The sequence below is a fragment of the Boleophthalmus pectinirostris genome, unplaced genomic scaffold (genome assembly GCF_026225935.1).
Source record: "Boleophthalmus pectinirostris isolate CB_2022bp ecotype Guang Dong unplaced genomic scaffold, ASM2622593v1 HiC_scaffold_2825, whole genome shotgun sequence".
Lineage (NCBI taxonomy): Eukaryota > Metazoa > Chordata > Actinopteri > Gobiiformes > Gobiidae > Boleophthalmus > Boleophthalmus pectinirostris.
In genome coordinates this window covers 1,025,200-1,045,199 of record NW_026571290.1, presented here as the reverse complement: position 1 = coordinate 1,045,199, position 20,000 = coordinate 1,025,200, and the positions used below count along the sequence as shown (strand labels likewise).

Genomic DNA, 20,000 nt, shown 5'->3' with positions numbered 1-20,000 from the left:
CTCCTGTGTGTGTGACAGGTGCTCTTGTGTGTGTGCTGTGTGTGTGACAGGTGCTCTTGTGTGTGTGACAGGTGCTCTTGTGTGTGTGACAGGTGCTCTTGTGTGTGTGACAGGTGCTCTTGTGTGTGTGACAGGTGCTCCTGTGTGTGTGACAGGTGCTCTTGTGTGTGTGACAGGTGCTCTTGTGTGTGTGACAGGTGCTGTGTGTGTGACAGGTGCTCTTGTGTGTGTGTGACAGGTGCTCTTGTGTGTGACAGGTGCAGTGTGCTCTTGTGTGTGTGTGACAGGTGCTCTTGTGTGTGTGACAGGTGCTCTTGTGTGTGTGTCAGGTGCTGTGTGTGTTGACAGGTGCTCCTGTGTGTGTGACAGGTGCTCTTGTGTGTGTGACAGGTGCTCCTGTGTGTGTGACAGGTGCTCTTGTGTGTGTGACAGGTGCTCTTGTGTGCTTGTGTGTGTGACAGGTGCTCTGTGTGTGTGACAGTGTGTGACAGGTGTGTTGTGTGTGTGACAGGTGCTCTTGTGTGTGTGACAGGTGCTCCTGTGTGTGTGACAGGTGCTCTTGTGTGTGACAGGTGCTCTGTGTGTGTGACAGGTGCTCTTGTGTGTGACAGGTGCTGTGTGTGTGACAGGTGCTCTTGTGTGTGTGACAGGTGCTCCTGTGTGTGTGACAGGTGCTCTCCTGTGTGTGTGACAGGTGCTCTTGTGTGTGTGACAGGTGCTCTTGTGTGTGTGACAGGTGCACAGGTGCTCTGTGTGTGTGACAGGTGCTCTGTGTGTGTGACAGGTGCTCTTGTGTGTGTGTGACAGGTGCTCTGCAGGTGCTGTGTGTGTGACAGGTGCTCTTGTGTGTGTGACAGGTGCTCTGTGTGTGTGACAGGTGCTCTTGTGTGTGCAGGTGCTCTTGTGTGTGTGACAGGTGCAGGTGCTCTGTGTGTGTGACAGGTGCTCTTGTGTGTGTTGACAGGTGCTGTGTGTGTGACAGGTGCTCTTGTGTGTGACAGGTGCTCTTGACAGGTGCTCTTGTGTGTGACAGGTGACAGGTGCTCTTGTGTGTGTGACAGGTGCTCTTGTGTGTGACAGGTGCTCTGTGTGTGGACTGTGTGTGTGACAGGTGCTCTTGTGTGTGTGACAGGTGCTCTTGTGTGTGTGACAGGTGCTCTTGTGTGTGTGACAGGTGCTCTTGTGTGTGTGACAGGTGCGCTCCTGTTCTTTCGGCTCATTTCTTTTGTTCTTGTTTCAGGTGGATTTTGATGAAGTTTTAAACTCGACTCACGACAACAAAACACTGAACCTCGTCCAGACGCTTCTGCACAGGTCAGACTGACCCAGTCACACACGTGTGTCTGTGTCTGTGTGTGTGTGTGTGTGTGTACACATACACATATATATATATATATATATATATATATATGTGTGTATATACATAAATGAAACAGGTCGGGTGGGCAGGTGCGCCCCTGTCTCGTTTCACACTGGAGACTGAAACATTTCCACAGATTCTCTTTGTTTTTATTTTGATCGATGGTTTTGAACTCAGCGTTTGGAAAAGTGAGAAAAAGTTTGATTGTTTCAGTACGAAGTTAAAAGGACAAAAGAGTCAAACGTTTTTTCATCGTGTCTAAACATTCGTCTCGTTCGTTCGTCTCGTTCGTTCCTTCGTCTCGTTCGTTCGTTCGTCTCATTCGTTCGTTCGTTCGTTCGTTCGTTCGTTGTTCGTTCGTTCGTCGTCGTTCGTCGTTCGTTCGTTCGTTCGTTCGTCTCGTTCGTTCGTTCGTTCGTTCGTTCGTTCTCGTTCGTTCGTTTCGTCGTTCGTTCGTTCGTTCGTTCGTTCGTTCGTCGTTCGTTCGTCTCGTTCGTTCGTTCGTTCGTTCGTTCGTCGTTCGTTCGTCTCGTTCGTTCGTTCGTTCGTTCGTTCGTTCGTTCGTTCGTTCGTTCGTTCGTTCGTTCGTTCGTTCGTTCGTCGTTCGTTCTCGTCGTTCGTCTCGTTCGTCTCGTCTCGTTCGTTCGTCGTCTCGTTCGTATCTCGTTCGTTCGTCTCGTTCGTTCGTTCGTTCGTTCGTTCGTTCGTTCGTTCGTTCATTCGTTCGTTCGTTTCATTCGTTCGTTGTTCGTTCGTTCGTCATCGTTCGTTCGTCTCGTTCGTTTTCGTCTCGTTCGTCTTCGTCTCGTTCGTTCGTTCGTTCGTTCATTCGTTCGTCGTCGTTCGTTCGTTCGTTCATCTCTCGTTCGTTCGTTCGTCTCGTTCGTTCATCTCGTTCGTTCGTCTCGTTCGTTCGTTCGTCTCGTTCGTTCGTCTCGTTCGTTCGTTCGTTCGTCTCGTTCGTTCTTCGTCTCGTTCGTTCGTTCGTTCGTTCGTCTCGTTCGTTCGTCTCGTTCGTTCGTCTCGTTCGTTCGTCTCGTTCGTCTCGTTCGTTCGTCTCGTTCGTTCGTCTCGTTCGTTCGTCGTCGTTCGTTCGTCGTTCGTTCGTTCGTTGTCTCGTTCGTTCGTTCGTTCGTCTCGTTCGTCGTCTCGTTCGTTCGTTCTCGTCTCGTTCTCGTTCGTCGTTCGTTCGTCTCGTTCGTCGTCGTTCGTCTCGTTCGTTCGTTCGTCTCGTTCGTTCTCGTTCGTTCGTTCGTTCGTTCGTTCGTTCGTTCGTCTCGTTCGTTCGTTCGTTCGTTCGTTCGTCGTCGTTCGTCGTCGTTCTCGTTCGTTCGTCGTCGTTCGTTCGTTCGTTCGTTCGTTCGTCTCGTTCGTTCGTCGTTCGTTCGTCGTTCGTCTCGTTCGTTCGTTCGTTCGTATCGTTCGTCGTTCGTTCGTTCGTTCGTTCGTTCCGTCGTTCGTTCGTATCGTTCGTTGTCGTTCGTCGTTCGTTCGTCTCGTTCGTTCGTCTCGTTCGTTCGTTCGTTCGTCGTTCGTCTCGTTCGTTCGTCGTTCGTTCGTCTCGTTCGTTCGTTCGTTCGTTTCGTTCGTCGTTCGTTCGTCTCGTTCGTCTCGTCTCGTTCGTCTCGTTCGTTCGTTCGTTCGTTCGTCGTTCGTCTCGTTCGTTCGTCTCGTCTCGTTCCTTCGTCTCGTTCGTCTCGTTCGTTCGTTCGTCGTTCGTTCGTTCGTCGTCGTTCGTCTTCGTTCGTTCCTCGTTCGTCTCGTTCGTTCGTCGTTCTTCGTTCGTTCGTTCGTTCGTCTCGTTCGTTCGTTTTCGTCGTCGTTCGTCGTTCGTTCGTTCGTCGTTCGTTCGTTCGTCTCGTTCGTTTCGTTCGTGTCGTTCGTTCGTGTTCGTCTCGTTCGTTCGTTCGTCTCGTTCGTCGTCGTTCCTTCGTCTCGTTGTCTCTCGTTCGTTCGTTCGTTCGTTCGTTCGTCTCGTTCGTTCGTTCGTTCGTCTCGTCGTCTTCTCGTTCGTTTCGTTCGTTCGTTCCGTTCGTGTCGTTCTCGTTCTTCGTCTCGTTCGTTCCTCGTCGTTTCGTCTCGTTCGTTCTCTCGTTCGTGTTCGTCTCGTTCGTTCGTTCGTTTCTCGTTCGTTCGTTCGTTCGTCTCGTTCGTTCGTCTCATTCGTTCGTCTCGTTCGTTCGTCTCGTTCGTTCATCTCGTTCGTTCGTTCGTCTCGTTCGTTCGTTCGTTCGTTCGTTCGTTCGTTCGTCCTCGTTTCGTCTCGTTCGTTCGTTCGTCTCGTTCGTTCGTCTCGTTCGTTCGTCTCGTTCGTTCGTTCGTTCGTTCGTTCGTTCGTTCGTTCGTTCGTCCGTTCGTTCGTTCGTCTCGTTCGTTCGTCTCGTCGTCGTTCCGTTCGTTCGTTCCTTCGTCTCGTTCGTGTTCGTTCGTTCATTCGTTCGTTCGTTCGTCTCGTTCGTTCTCGTTCGTCTCGTTCGTTCGTCGTTCGTTCGTTCGTTCGTCTCTCGTTCGTTCGTCTCGTTCGTTCATTCGTTCGTTCGTTCTTCTCGTTCCCTTCGTCTCGTTCGTCTCGTTCGTCTCGTTTCGTCGTCGTCTCGTTCGTTCGTCTCGTTCGTTCGTTCGTTCGTTCTCGTTCGTTCGTTCGTTCGTTCGTCTCGTTCGTTCGTTCGTCTCGTTCGTTCGTCGTTCGTTCGTCTCGTCGTTCGTCGTCGTCGTTCTCGTGTTCGTTCGTCGTTCGTTCGTTCGTTCTTCGTTCGTCGTTCGTTCGTCTCGTTCGTTCGTTCGTCTCGTTTCGTCTCGTTCTGTCTCGTCCGTTCGTCTCGTTCGTTTCGTGTTCGTCTCGTTCGTTCGTTTCGTTTCGTTCGTTCGTTCGTTCGTTCGTTCCGTTCGTTCGTCGTTCTCCGTTCGTTCGTTCGTTCGTCTCGTTCGTTCGTTCTTTCGTCGTCTCGTTCGTTCGTCTCGTTCGTCTCTCGTTCGTCGTTGTGTCGTTCGTTCGTTCGTTCGTTCGTCGTCGTCTCGTTCGTTCGTTCGTCGTCGTTCGTTCGTCTCGTCGTCGTTCGTCGTCTTCGTTTCGTTCGTCTGTTCGTTTCTCGTTCGTTCTCGTTCGTCTCGTTCCTTCGTCTCGTTCGTCTCGTTCCTTCGTCTCGTTCATTCGTTCGTCTCGTTCGTTCGTTCATCTCGTTCCTTCGTCTCGTTCGTCTCGTTCGTTCGTCTCGTTCGTTCGTCTCGTTTGTTCGTTCGTCTCGTTCGTTCGTCTCGTTTGTTCGTTCATCTCGTTCCTTCGTCTCGTTCGTCTCGTTCGTTCGTCTCGTTTGTTCGTTCGTCTCGTTCGTTCGTTCGTTCGTTCGTCGTCTCGTTCGTTCGTCTCGTTCGTCTCGTTCCTTTCGTCTCGTTCCTTCGTTCTCGTTCGTCTCGTTCGTTTCGTTCGTCTCGTTCGTTCGTTCGTTCGTCGTTCGTCTTCGTTCGTTCGTCTCGTTCGTTCGTTCGTTCGTTCGTCGTTCGTTCGTTCGTTCGTCTCGTTCGTTCGTTCGTTCGTTCGTTCGTCGTCGTTCGTTCGTTCTCGTTCGTTCGTTCGTCGTTCGTCTCGTTCGTCTCGTTCGTTCGTCTCGTTCGTTCGTCTCTTCGTTCGTCTCGTTCCTTCGTCTCGTTCCTTCGTCTCGTTCGTTCGTCTCGTTCGTTCGTTCGTCGTTCGTCTCGTTCGTCTCGTTCGTGATCGTTCGTTCGTCTCGTTCGTCTCGTTCTCGTTCGTCTCGTTCGTTCTTCGTCTCGTTCGTTCGTTCGTCTCGTTCGTTCGTTCGTTCGTTCGTTCGTTCGTTTCGTTCGTTCGTTCGTTCGTTCGTTCGTTCGTTCGTTCGTCGTCTCGTTCGTTCGTTCGTTCCTCGTTCGTCTTCGTTCGTTCGTTCGTTCGTTCGTTCGTCGTTCGTTCGTTCGTTCGTCGTTCGTCGTTCGTTCGTTCGTCTCGTTCGTTCGTCGTTCGTCTCGTTCGTTCGTTCGTCTCGTTCGTTCGTTCGTTCGTTCTCGTTCGTTCGTTCGTCGTTCGTCTCGTTCGTCGTCCGTTCGTTCGTTCGTCTCGTTCGTCTCGTCGTTCGTTCGTTCTTCGTCTCGTCGTCTCGTTCGTCTCGTCTCGTTCGTTCGTCGTCGTTCTCGTTCGTTCGTTCGTCTCGTTCGTCTCGTCTCGTTCGTTCGTCGTTCGTTCGTTCGTTCGTCGTTCGTCTCGTTCGTTTTCGTCTCGTTCGTCTCGTTCGTCGTTCGTTCGTTCGTCGTCGTTCCGTTCGTCGTCGTTCGTTCGTCGTTTGTTCTCGTTCGTCGTTCGTTCGTTCGTTCGTTCGTTCGTCTCGTTCGTTCGTCTCGTTCGTATTCGTTCGTCGTTCGTTTTCGTCTCGTTCGTGTTCGTCTCGTTCCGTTCGTCTCGTTCTTCGTTCGTTTCGTCGTTCGTTCGTTCGTCTTCGTTCGTTCGTTCTCGTTCGTCTCGTTCGTTCGTCTCGTTCGTCTCGTTCGTCTCGTTCGTTCGTTTCGTCGTCGTTCGTCTCGTTCGTCTCGTCTCGTCTCGTTCGTTCGTTCGTTCTCGTTCGTTCGTTCGTTCGTTCGTCGTCTCGTTCTCGTTCGTTCGTCTCGTTCGTTCGTCTCGTTCGTTCGTTCGTTTCGTTCGTTCTCGTTCTCTCGTTCGTTCGTTCTCGTTCGTCTCGTCTCGTTCGTCGTCGTTCTCGTTCGTTCGTTCGTCTCGTCTCGTTCGTCTCGTTCGTTCGTTCGTCTCGTTCGTCTCGTTCGTCTTCGTCTCGTTCGTCTCGTTCGTTCGTTCGTTCGTTCGTTCGTTCTCCTTCGTTCGTTCGTTCGTCTCGTTCGTCTCGTTCTCGTTCGTTCGTTCTTCGTTCGTCTCGTTCGTTCGTTCGTCTCGTTCCTTCGTCTCGTTCCTTCGTCTCGTTCGTCTCGTTCGTCTCGTTCCTTCGTCTCGTTCGTTCGTCTCGTTCCTTCGTCTCGTTCGTCTCGTTCGTTCGTTCGTTCGTCTCGTTCGTTCGTCTCGTTCCTTCGTCTCGTTCGTTCGTCTCGTTCCTTCGTCTCGTTCGTCTCGTTCGTCTCGTTCGTTCGTCTCGTTCGTCTCGTTCGTCTCGTTCGTTCGTCTCGTCTCGTTCCTTCGTTCGTTCGTCTCGTTCCTTCGTCTCGTTCCTTCGTCTCGGCGTCGTGAGGAACACGAGACTCTGAGATTTCTGAGTTTCGCTCGAGTCGACGAGTTTTTCTCCTCGACACGAATCAACAAAAAAACTGACAAGAGTTTGAAAGAAAAAGAGGAAAATCATCATCATCATCATCATCATCGCAGCAGCAGGAGTCATGTGACTGTTGGTCCTGCAGGTGGAGCTGTTTCTCTCTGATCACACTTGATTCTGTTGTTCATCGTCTGTAGGTGCTTCTGTGTATCGTGGTCTATGGTTGTTTTTAAAGACGTCCTGCAGCTCTTCTGGTTTATAGTTTATAGAGTTTGGATCTTTCTTTTCGTATATTTTACTTTGTGTTTCTCTTTTTGTGCTTTGGGCTTCATCGTTTTTCTGTTTCATTCATAAGATTCATTTGATTTTGATTTTTTTAATCTCCTAAAATGATCCTGATGTTGTGACGTTTCAGTCTCTTGTCTGTGTCCTTTTACTTTGTTGTTTTGTGAACACAGATTTCCTGTCGTTTTTCTAGAGTTACAGGTTTTACGGCGTCTCACTTCACTTCACTTCTCCTCTTCCTCTTCCTCTTCGTCTTCGTCTTCGTCTTCGTCTTCGTCTCCAGAAATGATTTGATTCTTTTCTCGTGTGACTCACAAACTGCAGCTGAACTTTGTTCAGACGTTTGTGTTTTGTTTGTTTAAATTCACAGAACAAAACTTGGGGTCGAGTTCAGATCAGGTCGGTGTTTGTCTCGGCGTCAGTCCTGGTTTAGACCTGGTTTAGTCCTGGTTTAGACCTGGTTTAGTCCTGGTTTAGTCCTGGTTCAGTCCTGGTTTAGTCCTGGTTCAGTCCTGGTTCAGTCCTGGTTCAGTCCTGGTTTAGTCCTGGTTCAGTCCTGGTTTAGTCCTGGTTCAGTCCTGGTTCAGTCCTGGTTCAGTCCTGGTTCAGTCCTGGTTTAGTCCTGGTTCAGTCCTGGTTTAGTCCTGGTTTCCTGGTTCAGTCCTGGTTAGTCCTGGTTTAGTCCTGGTTCAGTTTGGCATCTCAGTTTAAATCATGTAAACGGTCGTTATGTTTTTTCCATTTTTCATTTAAACACAAAATCGAAAACTGAAAAAATTGAATCTTTAACTTTTTTTTTCATTTTGGTTTTGGAGACAAATAAAAAAGAAAATTGTTTTTTTTTTTTCGTTTCTTATTTTTGGTTTTATTTTGAAAAACGAATGAACGAACGACTCAAACACCGACCAGTGAACACCAGTTATTCACAATGAAATGATGACCGGTTCTGGTGGGTTCTGACCGTTTCTGGTGGGTTCTGACCGGTTCTGGTGGGTTCTGTGCAGGTTCCTGGACTCGGACCGGCTGAAGGTTCTGGGTCCGTTGGTGATGGGCGTCGGGATCTTCCTGTTCCTCTGCGCCAACGCCGTCCTCCACGAAAACCGAGACAAGAAAACCAAGATCATCAAACTCCAGGACATCTACTCCACTGTGATAGACCTGCACCAGACCAGAGACCGGACCAGGGACCAGACCAGAGACCAGACCAGGGACCAGACCAGAGACCAGACCAGGGACCAGACCAGGGACCAGATCAGGGACCAGACCAGAGACCGGATCAAAGACTGGACTAGGGACCAGACCAGGATCCTGACCCAAAACCTGGTCCCTGGTCCGGATCTGTGGGAGCGCGTGAATGGAGACCCGGGCTGTGGCACAAAATGGCTGCCTAGGAAAGGAGGAAGTGTGAAGGAAAGGAGAGAGGAGACAAGGGAGCAAGGGAGCAAGGAGGGAGGAGACGAGGAGGGAGGAGACGCGAAGGGAGTAGACGAGAAGGGAGGAAACGAGGAGAGAGGAAACGAAGGCGCTCAATCGAAGTGGTGGACGAGAAGAGGATGCAGCCTGAAGGAGAGAGGAGACAAGGGAGCGCAAACAAAATGGTGGACGAGGAAAGGAGGCAGCATGAGGGAGAGGAGGGAGGATACAAGGGCGCAAGGAAGCAAGGAGGGAGGAGACACGGAGTTAGGAAACAAGGAGAGAGGAAATGAAGGAGCTCAAGCAAAGTGGTGGATGAGGAGAGGATGCAGCCTGAAGGAGAGAGGAGACAAGGAGAGAGGAGACAAGGAGAGAGGAGCCAAAGAGCAAGGATATGAAGGCGCGTGGGCAAAATGGTGGACAAGGAAAGGAGGCAGTGTGAGGGAGAGGAGGGAGGAGGCAGGAAACGAGGAGAGAGGAGAGAAGGGAGGTGGGAGGAGGTGGTGGAGGAGAGGAGGGAGCGCCCGGGAGCGGGGGGGGGGGGGGGGAGGTGTTCAGTATCTTCCACGAGCAGCGAGTGGGCGGGGCCAGTCTCCACCGAGCGCCACCCCTAAAACGCCAAAGAGCGACCGCGGCCAATCGGAGCGCGGAGCTGGACGCCTCCTTCTCTCTGATTGGCTCGCGCTCCTTCTCCTGCTCTCTGATTGGTTCCCAGAGGCCGCTGCTGATGACGTCGCGCTCCTCGCTCGGACCCGCCCCCCGCACGCCCCCGGCCAATCGCAGGAGCAGCTGCGTCTGAGCCCCGCCCCCCGGCAGAGTGGTTAACCCTGCCGTCCTCCAGAGCGGCCGCGGCCACTTTCTCCTCCTCGTTTCCTTCTCCTTCAGTTGTTTCCTCAGGCCTCAGGAAACTCTAAAAGGCTCAGCCACGAATTTAGCTCCTCCTCTTCCTCTTCCTCTTCCTCCTCTTCCTCCTCTTCCTCCCTCTTCCTCCTCCTCTTCCTCTTCCTCGTCTGTGTCCGTCTCAGAACCTGCAGATGTTTCTGGTGTCATGAAAACAAAGTCGTTGTGACACTCGACATGAAGCTCATTTCCTCCAGTGAAAACAAAATAAAAGCCTCACAGAAAATCACCATTTTGACTTAAACATAATTATAATTAAAACTTTTAAACTCATAATTATGAGTTTCATTGAGGCTTTTATTTTGTATTTTGTGGCAGAATTGAACTTCTACATAAATACGACACAAATCAAACAAATGACACAAAGTGACGAACAAAATCTGTGTGTGTGTATAGTGTGTGTGTGTGTGTATAGTGTGTGTGTGTAGTGTGTGTGTGTGTATAGTGTGTGTGTATAGTGTGTGTGTGTGTGTGTGTGTATAGTGTGTGTGTGTATAGTGTGTGTGTGTAGTGTGTGTGTGTGTGTATAGTGTGTGTGTGTATAGTGTGTGTGTGTGTGTGTGGTGTGTATAGTGTGTGTGTGTAGTGTGTGTGTGTGTGTATAGTGTGTGTGTGTATAGTGTGTGTGTGTGTGTATAGTGTGTGTGTGTGTATAGTGTGTGTGTGTGTGTGTGTGTGTATAGTGTGTGTGTGTATAGTGTGTGTGTGTGTGTGTGTGTGTGTGTGTGTGTATAGTGTGTGTGTGTGTAGTGTGTGTGTGTGTGTATAGTGTGTGTGTGTGTGTATGTGTGTGTGTGTGTGTGTGTATAGTGTGTGTGTGTGTGTGTGTGTGTGTGTATAGTGTGTGTGTGTGTGTGTATAGTGTGTGTGTGTGTGTGTGTGTGTGTATAGTGTGTGTGTGTATAGTGTGTGTGTGTGTGTGTGTGTATAGTGTGTGTGTGTGTGTGTGTGTGTGTATAGTGTGTGTGTATAGTGTGTGTGTGTGTGTATAGTGTGTGTGTGTGTGTGTGTGTGTATAGTGTGTGTGTGTAGTGTGTGTGTGTGTATAGTGTGTGTGTGTGTGTGTGTGTGTGTGTATAGTGTGTGTGTGTGTGTGTGTGTGTGTGTGTGTATAGTGTGTGTGTGTATAGTGTGTGTGTGTGTGTATGTGTGTGTGTGTGTAGTGTGTGTGTGTGTGTATAGTGTGTGTGTGTAGTGTGTGTGTGTGTATAGTGTGTGTGTGTGCGTGTGTGTGTGTGTGTGTGCATGTGTGTACTTGTTGTTCAGACTCACTGTGATCGAAGCCTCTGCACTTTCACTTTCACTTTCACTAAAATCTCAAAAGTCATTTTTAAATTTTATGCAAAATTCCGTCTTTTTTCTTTTGAAATGTGAATTGTGAGTTTGTTTTAGTTTTTGTCTCAGCGTCTGGTCTGAGCTGGACGACGGCGTCAGAGGAAACATCTGAAGCGTCTGAAACGTCTGAAGCGTCTGAAGCAGGACTGTGCCAGACGAGATCTTCTGAGGTCCTCAAAATGGCGCCTGACATTCTGAGGACCTGCGGGACGTTTGCTGGACGTTACCGTGGCGACCTCTGTCCTCCATCTTGGACGTTTGTGTTTGTGTAAATATGTAAATGAGCTGAGCCGCGTGTGAAGAAGCACACACCCCCAGAGCACAACGCCGTCCAAATAAACCTGATGCCCCGCCACAAAACCAGCCTCAAACATCTGCTGCACATTTTTATTAAACGCTTTTGTCATAAAACACGACTCGACTCTTTAATCTGAAACTCTGTACAAACACACGTCAAACGAAACAATTTAAGACGCACAATTCATCAACAAACGAATCACAAACTCAGACTTTTGTTCAGTTTTTGTTCTGAGGCAAATTTAGAATTTTCATTTGAAATAAATAAAAACTTTGTTCTGTTTGGATCTGAAACTTTAAAATACGACGAAAACAAAAACACAAAATAAAACACACAAACATCTGAGGACCCACATCAGGACCAAGACCAGGACCAGGACCGGACCAGGACCAGACCAAGACCAAGACCAAGACCAAGACCAGACCAGGACCAAGACCAGACCAGGACTGGACCAGGACCAGGACCAGGACCAGGGTTTGGGTTCTTTCACGGTGACATCAGTTGTTCCATCAGATCCAGAAGTTGTTGGTTTTGTTTTTTTGTTTTTTGTTTTTTTGTTTTTGTTAAATTTTCAGGGAGGAGAGACTCATGATGTCATTTCCTGTTTGTGGTGAGTGAAGAAAACGAGGAGCGAAACTCGACCTGAAGCCAAACGAGCTCCGAGTCATGATGGAGCGACCGAAGGAACCAGATACTGCAGGTCCACCGGGTCCACCTGTGTGCGCCGGGTCCACCTGTGTGCCGGGTCCACCTGTGTGCGCCGGGTCGCTCTGTGTGCGCCGGGTCCACCTGTGTGCGCCGGGTCCACCTGTGTGCGCCGGGTCCACCTGTGTGCGCCGGGTCGCCCTGTGTGCGCCAGGTCGCTCTGTGTGCACTGGGTCACTTAAAGCGTGTGACGGGGGTCAGAGGTTCTTAGGCGAGTCGGAGAAACTGTTTCTGCTGCAGGTCGACTCGAGGGGACGGGGACCTGCACCTCGATAATGAGACGATCCAGCAGCATCTCTGTGTCTCTGCGTCTCTGTGTCTCTGCGTCTCTGTGTCTCTGTTCTCTGTGTCTCTGTCTCTGTGTCTCTGTCTCTGTGTCTCTGTGTGTCTCTGTCTCTGTCTCTGCGTCTCTGTGTCTCTGTCTCTGTGTCTCTGTGTCTCTGTCTCTGTGTCTCTGTCTCTGTCTCTCTGTGTCTCTGCGTCTCTGCGTCTCTGTGTCTCTCTGTGTGTCTCTGTGTCTCTGTCTCTGTCTCTGTGTCTCTGTCTCTGTGTCTCTGTCTCTGTGTCTCTGTCTCTGTGTCTCTGCGTCTCTGTGTCTCTGTGTCTCTGTCTCTGTCTCTGCGTCTCTGTGTCTCTGTGTCTCTGTGTCTCTGTCTCTGTGTCTCTGTCTCTGTGTCTCTGTGTCTCTGTGTCTCTGCGTCTCTGTGTCCTCTGCGTCTCTGCGTCTCTGCGTCTCTGCGTCTCTGTGTCTCTGTGTCTCTGCGTCTCTGCGTCTCTGTCTCTGTGTCTCTGTGTCTCTGCGTCTCTGCGTCTCTGCGTCTCTGCGTCTCTGCGTCTCTGCGTCTCTGCGTCTCTGTCTCTCTGTGTCTCTGAGTCTCTGTGTCTCTGTGTCTCTGTCTCTGTCTCTGTCTCTGCGTCTCTGCGTCTCTGTCTCTGTCTCTGAGTCTCTGTGTCTCTGTGTCTCTGTGTCTCTGCGTCTCTGAGTCTCTGCGTCTCTGCGTCTCTGCGTCTCTGTGTCTCTGCGTCTCTGCGTCTCTGCGTCTCTGCTCTCTGTGTCTCTGCGTCTCTGTGTCTCTGCGTCTCTGTGTCTCTGTGTCTCTGCGTCTCTGTGTCTCTGTGTCTCTGCGTCTGTGTCTCTGCGTCTCTGTGTCTCTGTGTCTCTGCGTCTCTGTGTCTCTGCGTCTCTGTGTCTCTGCGTCTCTGTCTCTGTGTCTCTGTGTCTCTGCGTCTCTGCGTCTCTGCGTCTCTGTGTCTCTGCGTCTCTGCGTCTCTGCGTCTCTGCGTCTCTGCGTCTCTGCGTCTCTGCGTCTCTGTGTCTCTGCGTCTCTGTGTCTCTGTGTCTCTGTGTCTCTGTGTCTCTGTGTCTCTGTGTCCCTGCGTCTCTGCGTCTCTGCGTCTCTGCGTCTCTGCGTCTCTGCGTCTCTGCGTCTCTGCGTCTCTGTGTCCTGCGTCTCTGTGTCTCTGTGTCCCTGCGTCTCTGTGTCTCTGTGTCTCTGCGTCTCTGCGTCTCTGCGTCTCTGCGTCTCTGCGTCTCTGCGTCTCTGTGTCTCTGCGTCTCTGCGTCTCTGCGTCTCTGCGTCTCTGCGTCTCTGTGTCTCTGTGTCTCTGTGTCGTCTCTGCGTCTCTGCGTCTCTGTGTCTGCGTCTCTGCGTCTCTGCGTCTCTGCGTCTCTGCGTCTCTGCGTCTCTGCGTCTCTGTGTCCCTGCGTCTCTGTGTCCCTGCGTCTCCTGCGTCTCTGTGTCTCTGCGTCTCTGCGTCTCTGCGTCTCTGCGTCTCTGCGTCTCTGCGTCTCTGCGTCTCTGTCTCTGCGTCTCTGCTGCGTCTCTGCGTCTCTGCGTCTCTGTCTCTGTCTCTGTGTCTCTGTGTCTCTGTGTCTCTGTGTCTCTGTGTCTCTGCGTCTCTGCGTCTCTGTGTCTCTGCGTCTCTGCGTCTCTGCGTCTCTGCGTCTCTGCGTCTCTGCGTCTCTGCGTCTCTGCGTCTCTGCGTCTCTGCGTCTCTGCGTCTCTGCGTCTCTGTCGTCTCTGTGTCTCTGCGTCTCTGCGTCTCTGCGTCTCTGCGTCTCTGCGTCTCTGCGTCTCTGCGTCTCTGCGTCTCTGTGTCTCTGTCTCTGCGTCTCTGTGTCTCTGTGTCCCTGCGTCTCTGCGTCTCTGCGTCTCTGCGTCTCTGCGTCTCTGTGCGTCTCTGTGTCTCTGTGTCTCTGCGTCTCTGCGTCTCTGCGTCTCTGTGTCTCTGTGTCTCTGTGTCTCTGCGTCTCTGCGTCTCTGCGTCTCTGCGTCTCTGCGTCTCTGCGTCTCTGTGTCTCTGTGTCTCTGCGTCTCTGTGTCTCTGCGTCTCTGTGTCCCTGCGTCTCTGCGTCTCTGCGTCTCTGCGTCTCTGCGTCTCTGCGTGTCTCTGCGTCTCTGTGTCTCTGTGTCTCTGCGTCTCTGCGTCTCTGCGTCTCTGCGTCTCTGTGTCTCTGTGTCTCTGTGTCTCTGTGTCTCTGCGTCTCTGTGTCTCTGTGTCTCTGTGTCTCTGTGTCTCTGCGTCGTCGGTGGGACCAGGTTTTGTCGGTTTGAGGTGAAAGGAACAAACTGGAGTCTGATACAAAAGAACCAGACACACAAACCCAAACACTCTGCTCCACCTCGTGATGTCATCATGTGGTGATACAGGAAGTGCTCCACTGTGTTTTTAAACTCCACACTTCACCTTCACTAGAATCATCTGGAACATTTCAGTTTTGGAGTCGTCGATCTCGACTCAACTAAAGGAGCTGTTCACTTGATGACATCACAAGGTGGAACAGAGCGTTTGAAGCTTTGGAGATGAAACAAACTCAGAACAAACAAACAAACAAACAAACAAACAAACGACTCCAGCTCTGAGTGAGACCAGAACAACACAACAGTTTGTACAGGAGCTTTAAATAGTGTCCTCGTGGTCGCCGTGGTGATCAGTAGTCATCGTAGCGGTCGCCGTGGTGATCAGTCGTCGTAGTAGCGGTCGCCGTGGTGATCAGTAGTCGTCGTAGCGGTCGCCGTGGTGATCAGTAGTCATCGTAGCGGTCGCCGTGGTGATCAGTAGTCATCGTAGCGGTCGCCGTGGTGATCAGTAGTCGTCGTAGCGGTAGCCGCCGTAGCCGTAGCGGTAGTCGTAGGCGTCGCGCTCGGTTTTGGCGGGGACGGCGTCGGGCGGAAACGACAGCGACTTGATGACGCCCGATTCGTCGCTGAGTTTGACCTCGGCCGAGTAGGAGGGGCCGGCGCCGCTGTCGTCCAATAAGGAGCCGAGGCCGGGCTTCGGGGGCGGGACGCAGGAAGTGAAGGGCGACAGGGCGGGTTTAGGGCACGGCTGGTACGACACCTGAGCAGGAGGTGCGCGGTTAGCATTAGAGCAGGATCAGAGCGTGAGGGGAGGGGCGGCGCGTACCTTGGTGGTGGTGGTGATGATCGTCTGAAGGGCGGCGGGCGAACCCGGGCCGTTGCCGGGGAAACGACAGGGGTAGTCGCTATGGTAACAGTGGTTCCAGGAAGCGGGCGTGGCCTTGGCCTGGGGGTCGTAGGTCGCAGACGAGGAAGAAGAGAGAGGAGCCGAGGAAGAGGACGACCCCAAGACCGGAGTCATCATCCTGCAAGAGAAACTGGACTGAACCAGGACTAAACCAGGACTAAACCAGGTCTAAACCAGGACTAAACCAGGACTAAACCAGGACTAAACCAGGACTGAACCAGGACTAAACCAGGTCTAAACCAGGACTAAAACCAGGACTAAACCAGGACTGAAACTAAACCAGGACTAAACCAGGACTAAACCAGGACTAAACCAGGACTGAACCAGGACTAAACCAGGTCTAAACCAGGACTAAACCAGGACTAAACCAGGACTGAAAAATCTGCTTTCTGTGTTTGTGTGGAGGTCAGGTGGGCGGGGCCAGGTGGGCGGGGCTTACCTGGGGTCGCAGAGGTCGGGCGTGGCATGGGCGGGGGGGTACGTCGGGGGTGTGATGTAACTCTGCAGTTCGTATCCGTGGCGACCGACGTAGAGCCTGGGATTGGTGGGTTTGTGCAGAGGGGGCGGGGCCTCTCCCAGGGCATTGTGGGAGCTGTAGTACGACTCTGCGGCGAACGGCGGGTACGGCTGCGGGTACGACTGCTCCAGCGAATCAACACACGGCAGGAGGGCGGGGCCAGGGAGCTGAGGACCAATCACAGAGAAGGTTTGTGTTTCTTAGAACGTGTGGAGAACGTGTGGAGAACGTTTGTTCTAGCACATGTGTAAAACCACATGTTCTACACACATGTCCCTGTCACATGGAGCAGGAGCCCTGTGTCCCTGTGAGTAGTAATAGTAGTACTTGTAGTACTCGTAGTCCTGGTACTACTGGTAGTACTTGTAGTACTTGTAGTACTGGTAGTACTGGTAGTACTGGTAGTACTCGTAGTACTGGTAGTACTGGTAGTACTCGTAGTACTGTAGTACTTGTAGTACTGGTAGTACCTGTAGTACTGGTAGTACTTGTAGTACTTGTAGTACTTGTAGTACCTGTAGTACCTGTGGGTCCATTAGTCTCCTCTTGTACTATACTTGTACTGTACTGGTAGTATTGCAGTACTCGTAGTACTGGTAGTACTGGTAGTACTTGTAGTACTGGTAGTACTGGTAGTACTGGTAGTACTTGTAGTACTTGTAGTACCTGTAGTACCTGTGGGTCCAGGAGTCTCCTCTTGTACTGGGGACTTGTACTCGTGACTCGTCTCTTAATCGAGCTGCGTCGAGCTTCAGTCTCAGACTTGGACTCAGGTCTCGGGTGATCGTGGACGCCTTTGGCCTGGACCAGAGACCGAGAACCAAGTCAGAACTAAACCAGGTCTACCCCAGAACTAAACCAGGTCTACACCAGAACTAAACCAGGTCTACACCAGAACTAAACCAGGTCTACACCAGAACTAAACCAGGTCTACACCCAGAACTAAACCAGGTCTACACCAGAACTAAACCAGGTCTACCCCAGAACTAAACCAGGTCTACACCAGAACTAAACCAGGTCTACACCAGAACTAAACCAGGTCTACACCAGAACTAAACCAGGTCTACCCCAGATCTAAACCAGGTCTACACCAGAACTAAACCAGGTCTACACCCCAGAACTAAACCAGGTCTACACCAGAACTAAACCAGGTCTACACCAGAACTAAACCAGGTCTACCCAGATCTAAACCCTACAGGTCTACACCAGATCTAAACCAGGTCTACACCAGAACTAAACCAGGTCTACCCAGAACTAGGTCTAACTAAACCAGGTCTACACCAGAACTAAACCAGGTCTACCCCAGAACTAAACCAGGTCTACACCAGAACTAAACCAGGTCTACACCAGAACTAAACCAGGTCTACACCAGAACTAAACCAGGTCTACCCAGAACTAAACCAGGTCTACACCAGATAAACCAGGTCTACACCAGAACTAAACCAGGTCTACACCCCAGATCTAAACCAGGTCTACCCCAGATCTAAACCAGGTCTACACCAGATCTAAACCAGGTCTACACCAGAACTAAACCAGGTCTACCCCAGAACTAAACCAGGTCTACCCCAGAACTAAACCAGGTCTACCCCAGATCTAAACCAGGTCTACCCCAGATCTAAACCAGGTCTACACCAGAACTAAACCAGGTCTACCCCAGAACTAAACCAGGTCTACCCCAGATCTAAACCAGGTCTACCCCAGAACTAAACCAGGTCTACACCAGAACTAAACCAGGTCTACCCCAGATCTAAACCAGGTCTACTGCAGGTCGGGGTCGGACCTGGAAGAAGATGCTTCTCCCGTCCACTCTCCAGAAGTTGGTGACCGGGTACCCGCTGTGCCCACGACACGGCACCAGCTCCAGAGGCGCCTGGCAGAGCGGGCACAGCTTCTCTGAAACACACACGGGCACAGACGGGCACAAAGGGACGGGCACAGAGGGACGGGCACAGAGGGACGAGCACAAAGGGACGGGCACAAAGGGACGGGCACAAAGGGACGAGCACAAAGGGACGGGCACAGAGGGACGGGCACAAAGGGACGAGCACAAAGGGACGGGCACAGAGGGACGGGCACAGAGGGACGGGCACAGAGGGACGGGCACAAAGGGACGGGCACAAAGGGACGGGCACAAAGGGACGGGCACAGTTATGTTAAAAAAGATAAAGCAAGTTGTTATTGTCCTGTTTTAGTCTGGTTTAGTCCTGGTTTAGTCCTGGTCTAGTCCCGGTCCTGGTCCTGGTCCTGGTCTTGGTCCTGGTCCTGGTCCTGGTCCTGGTCCTGGTCTTGGTCTTGGTCTTGGTCTTGGTCTTGGTCCTGGTCTTGGTCCTGGTCTTGGTCCTGGTCCTAGTCCTGGTCCCGGTCTCGGTCTCACTCTGCTGTTTGGTCCTGGTTTAGTCCTGATTTGGTTCTGGTTTAGTCCTGGTCCCGGTCCTGGTCCTGGTCCCAGTCCCGGTCCTGGTTCTGGTCCTGGTTCTGGTCCTGGTCTAGTCCTGGTCTCGGTCCTGGTCCTGGTCCTGGTCTTGGTCCCGGTCTAGTCCTGGTCTCGGTCCTGGTCCTGGTCCTGGTCCTGGTCCCAGTCTAGTCCCGGTCCCGGTCCCGGTCTCACTCTGCTGTTTGGTCCTGGTTTAGTCCTGGTTTGGTCCTGGTTTAGTCCCGGTCCCGGTCCCGGTCCCGGTCCCGGTCTCACTCTGCTGTTTGGTCCGGGCCTTGTCGCAGATGGCGGGTCGGAGCTGGAGTCTGGACCCGTCTGGACTGGAACAGGTTCTGGAGCAGAGGACGACTCCCAGGCAGGATTTCTTCAGGATCTGACAGTTGTGATTGTTTGTGTTTCTCATGGCCCAACCAGACAAGTGCCGCTGGGCGTTTTTATCCTCCGCTGAAACACACGAGGACCCGTCACACACAGACCTATACACACACACACACACAGACCTATACACACACACAGACCTATACACACACACACACACACAAACACAGACCTATACACACACAGACCAATACACACACAGACCTATACACACAGACCTATACACACACAGACCTATACACACAGACCTATACACACACACAGACCTATACACACACACACACAGACCTATACACACACACAGACCTATACACACACACACACACAGACCTATACACACACACACACAGACCTATACACACACACACACACACAAACACAGACCTATACACACACAGACCAATACACACACAGACCTATACACACAGACCTATACACACACACAGACCTATACACACAGACCTATACACACACACACACAGGACTATACACACACACACACAGACCTATACCTATACACACACACACAGACCTATACACACACACACACACACACACACACAGACCTATACACACAGACCTATACACACACACAGAGACCTATACACACAGACCTATACACACACACACACACACACACACAGACCTATACACACAGACCTATACACACACACACACAGACCTATACACACACACACACACAGACCTATACACACAGACCTATACACACACAGACCTATACACACACACACACACAGACCTATACACACACACACACACGACCTATACACACACACACACACACACACACACAGACCTATACACACACACACACAGACCTATACACACACACACAGACCTATACACACACACACACAGACCTATATACACACAGACCTATACACACACACACACACAGACCTATACACACACAGACCTATACACACACACACACACAGACCTATACACACAGACCTATACACACACAGACCTATACACACACACACACACAGACCTATACACACACACACACACAGACCTATACACACAGACCTATACACACACACACAGACCTATACACACACAGACCTATACACACACAGACCTATACACACACACAGACCTATACACACACACACACACAGACCTATACACACACAGAGACCTATACACACACACACAGACCTATACACACACACACACAGACCTATACACACAGACCTATACACACAGACCTGTACACACAGACCTATACACACAGACCTGTACACACAGACCTATACACACAGACCTGTACACACACAGACCTATACACACACACACACAGACCTATACACACACACACAGACCTATACACACACACACAACCTATACACACACACACAGACCTATACACACAGACCTATACACACACACACAGACCTGAACACACACAGACCTATACACACAGACCTGTACACACAGACCTATACACACACAGACCTAAACACACACACACACAGACCTATACACACAGACCTATACACACACACACAGACCTGAACACACACAGACCTATACACACAGACCTGTACACACAGATCCATACACACACAGACCTATACACACACACACAGACCTATACACACAGACACACACACACACAGACCTATACACACACAGACCTATACACACACACAGAC

General features: G+C 51.4%; 2 protein-coding genes across 3 annotated transcripts in view; one reads left to right on the top strand and one right to left on the bottom strand.

Moving 5' to 3' along the window:
• The window catches only part of LOC129410899 (uncharacterized), a 10,874-nt gene extending 1,813 nt beyond the window's left edge, over positions 1–9,061 (top strand). Inside the window, exons 3-5 of the mRNA XM_055159876.1 lie at positions 1,241–1,314; positions 7,854–8,700; positions 8,837–9,061. Of these exons, the coding sequence (XP_055015851.1) occupies positions 1,241–1,314; positions 7,854–8,700; positions 8,837–9,061 (1,146 nt within the window). The remainder of the gene's footprint in view (positions 1–1,240; positions 1,315–7,853; positions 8,701–8,836) is intronic.
• Positions 9,062–14,403: 5,342 nt separating this feature from the next.
• The window catches only part of gcm2 (glial cells missing transcription factor 2), a 15,795-nt gene continuing 10,198 nt past the window's right edge, over positions 14,404–20,000 (bottom strand). The window contains exons 3-8 of one of the 2 annotated variants that reach the window (XM_055159856.1): positions 18,196–18,384; positions 17,287–17,399; positions 16,173–16,307; positions 15,429–15,673; positions 14,909–15,107; positions 14,404–14,842 (exon numbers count right to left, since the gene is read on the bottom strand). In XM_055159856.1, coding sequence (XP_055015831.1) covers positions 14,588–14,842; positions 14,909–15,107; positions 15,429–15,673; positions 16,173–16,307; positions 17,287–17,399; positions 18,196–18,384 — 1,136 coding nt within the window. In that variant the 3' untranslated portion in view covers positions 14,404–14,587. The remainder of the gene's footprint in view (positions 14,843–14,908; positions 15,108–15,428; positions 15,674–16,172; positions 16,308–17,286; positions 17,400–18,195; positions 18,385–20,000) is intronic. The other variant, XM_020939230.2, reaches the window with a different exon arrangement.